Below are 3,548 nucleotides of genomic sequence, written 5' to 3' on the forward strand. Positions count from 1 at the left end.
CTATTCCAGCCCCCCGCTCCTTCCACATGGCCCCCAAGTAGCACAGCAGGGTGTTCTGGGGAAGAGGGGGGAGCAGCAGGGACGTGCTGAGATTGGAAGGAGGTCCTGTGCCCCCTGCAGGCGCTCCTGGAATTCCTCAGGAAGGTGGTGGCCCGAGAGCGGAACAACAAGATGACTCTGTGGAACGTTTCCACAGTGATGGCCCCTAATCTCTTCCTGCACCGAGGGCAGCCCCCCAAACTCTCCAGGGGCAAGGAGAAGCAGCTGGCAGAGGGGGCAGCCGAGGTGGTGCAGATGATGGTGCACTACCAGGATCTGCTCTGGACGGTGAGTGCTGTGGGCCCCCCGTGAGTGGAGGAGACGGGGTGTCCATCAGGGTGGCAGGCACGAGACCCTGTTCTCCTCTGGGTACAGCTGCTCTGTTACCGCTGCCATCCATGATTGTGGGTACTGTCCTTTCAAATACCTAATTTTGTCTCTTCTGGGACCTTTGTTGGATCCTATATATGGCCAGGGTCATCTTTTTTCCTTGTCCTAGCGTCCAAAAGGTGTCCACACTGCTGTACTTCTCAGTCAATCCATTGTCATCTGGTCTATCCCAGATTAAGTGCCGGGGGGTATCCTTGAAGTCCCACAAATAATTCCTTCACTTTAAAATTTTAATGATGCTGCAAAAGCCCCCTCCCTCTGAGGCTCAGGGAAAAGCCTGAGCCAGATAACCAAGGCACCCCTGTCCCATGAACCTTGCCTCGCATAACAATCCAAAGCCAGGAACAAGAGCAGGGAAAGAGACCCCTCTGTGACGTGGGCAGGCAAGGCCCGATGACAGTTGAGGGTGGACCAGGAGCATTAAGAAGTCCCTTCCGGCACTTGAGACTCCCACAGACACAAAGTAGCATCGCCCACCACTGCTGATCAGGCCACTTCACTTAGAAATGTGAAGCTTCTTCTATCTACATCTCTATTCATCCTTCCATTTGGTCACCCATCCACCTTCCCACTCACCCACAAACCAATCTATGCAACCATCCACCTACCCGTCCATGCACCCGCCTACCCATCCATCCATCTATCCATCCATCCATCTATCCATCCATCCATCTATCCATCCATCCATCCATCCATCTACCCATCCATCCATCTATCCATCCATCCATCTATCCATCCATCCATCCATCCATCTATCCATCCATCCATCCACCCACTCAATTTTTCTCCATCCATCCCTCCGTTTCTTCTTTCCTCCTCCTTATCCCTCTCTCCATCCACAAAGTCATTAAGATAGATTTTTATTCCCAAAACTAGCAAATGAAGCTGTGTGACTCCTCTCGGTTTCTCCCCCATCACACCCAGGATTTCCTTTGGGTTCTGAATGCGCCAAATGCCAGCTGGTTCTCCAGACTCATCCTGCACTTCACACCTCTGAGTTTTTGCTTAAGCATTCACTCTGCCTGGAATTTTCTTACTTTTTTAGAAAGGGTGGGAGCCTGTCATTCTTCAAGACCAAGTTCACGAATCATTTCCTCTGTTCAAAGCTCCCACCTTTCCCCATACAGACAAATGCCCACATGCCCATAGTTCGTGACTTCTCTGTGTCCTTTCAACTCCCTGAGGTAATGTGGCTACTAAAACACGTTCATTTGTAATACTTTTTACTGCAGGGAGTTTAAAAATTTATGAAATGCCTGCATGTCTTCTGTTGTAAAAGTTTCAAGGAACATAGATGTAGATAAATAAAAGAATTTCCTCTCACTCTTCTGCCACGTGTCTCATCCTGTTTAGATGTCACACAGCCAGTAAATAGAGGAGCCCAGAATGGAACCATTTCTGTCAGATCTCAGGGCACATGCTCCTTATTATCAGGGCCTGTGGACTCTGGATTCTCCTGACTCTCTCTGCCGGGTTCTGATCCAGTATGAGTCGATCGGGCGGACTTTGGGAATTTGCCAATGCGGAGCTCGCTGGGGGTTCTCTGAACCGTAGCTTTCTCCAGGGGTGTTTTGGGGACACACCTGCCTGAGTGTAACAATGAACAGCTGTGTCACAGCGAGTGTAGGGCCTTCCAGCTTCTGTCTGGGGAAGCTGCTGTCCACTAAACCCGAGGGGCGACTTTCAGACTCCTACTCCATGGTCCTCTTTAGGGGCCAAATGTCCCCTCTCCTCCCACCACTAGTGCTTGAGCCTCAAGTTCGACAAATATGTATTGCCGGGCCCTGTGCGGGGTGCTGGGTCAGGAAAGAGGCCATAGTGACACTGGCGGGCTCTGCCTCTCACCCCAGCTCCATGCCCCTGCTGAGACTTGATTCTTTCTACCCAGGTCGCCTCTTTCTTGGTCGCCCAGGTTCGAAAACTGAACGACAGCAGTGGCCGGCGCCCCCAGCTCTGCGACGGCGGCCTCAAGACCTGGCTGAGAAGGATACACGCAGACAGGGACAAAGCTGGAAGTGGCCCCGAGGCGGTGAGTTCCCATCTCTCCCGCCCCCCCTCCGCGCTCACCCTCACCCTCCGGGTACTCGCTACCGGCACCCCAGGAACGGCACTGATTACGGCCACTAGGGGGCGCTCCGACTCCGTTGCAGGGAGCGAAGAGTCGGTGTCTCAGAAACGAAGATGACAGGGCTGAGGAAGGAGGAAACTGGAGTGATGTGGGGACTTCTGGCAGCTATCTCCCCTGCTCCATTTTTAGGCAGCTCCCTGTGTGCCTGATCGAGCGTTGGGAAAGTGGGGGTTGCTTTGTGGGGTATGGGGTGATTGGGACGTAGAGAGGGTAACGGAAGAGAAAGGCCTTCTGTGGGTATTGAGTCCCGGGAGGAGCCCTGAACAGGATCTCTTACCAGAGTCCACAGAAAAACTGGCCAGTGTCACGTCGTGCATGATGTACGTGGGCGATGAGTATTTATATAAACCTATGTACATGTGTTTGTAGGTGCACTGTATGCACTCCTGTTGTGTGTGCAAGTGTGCGCAGGCATGTGCACGCATGTTTCTATGCCCGTGTCTGTGTATACACACTCTGGGGGATGCTATGTATGTGAACAAGGTATGATCTGTGCTTAAGCAACTGGTATGTTGTGTATGTGTGCATCTTGTATTTTTTAGTGTGGGTATTTGTGCAAGTGTACATATATGTGTGTGTTTATGCACACACATTTGAATTCCAGGTATGGATGTGTGTGCCTATGCATATGGATCTCTCTCTCTGCAGACTCCCAAAGTGGCAAAGATCCAGGTGGCCTGGCTTATCAAAGATTCCCTGGAGGTGCCCCTGACCCCCAGCACCAAAGTAGCCCATGTCCTCAGGCAGTTCACAGAGCGCCTCAGCCCTGGTTCACAGGGTCAAGAGGGCAGTAAGGACAAGGACAGCCTCCTCCCACGGTAAGGGGCACCTTCCCGAGACAGGAGCCTATCTCATGCAGGGAGCAGGGAGTGGGTGCAAAGAGGGGTCAGAACCTCAGAACTGAAGGCCAAGAGGGTTTGCACGTGCTGTTGGTTTTTCCCTTTCTGAGGTGATCAGAACTGGGTTCTCCAACCTTCTTAGAGAGCTTCTC

The 3,548-nt window shown here is 52.3% G+C and overlaps 1 protein-coding gene across 1 annotated transcript in view; it reads left to right on the forward strand.

The window, feature by feature from the left end:
* ARHGAP40 (Rho GTPase activating protein 40) overlaps positions 1–3,548 on the forward strand; it is a 36,711-nt gene that overhangs the window by 31,134 nt on the left and 2,029 nt on the right. Inside the window, exons 11-13 of the mRNA XM_023534453.1 lie at positions 121–327; positions 2,318–2,458; positions 3,206–3,375. Coding sequence (XP_023390221.1) covers positions 121–327; positions 2,318–2,458; positions 3,206–3,375 — 518 coding nt within the window. The remainder of the gene's footprint in view (positions 1–120; positions 328–2,317; positions 2,459–3,205; positions 3,376–3,548) is intronic.

This window comes from Pteropus vampyrus, unplaced genomic scaffold (genome assembly GCF_000151845.1).
Source record: "Pteropus vampyrus isolate Shadow unplaced genomic scaffold, Pvam_2.0 Scaffold125, whole genome shotgun sequence".
NCBI lineage: Eukaryota > Metazoa > Chordata > Mammalia > Chiroptera > Pteropodidae > Pteropus > Pteropus vampyrus.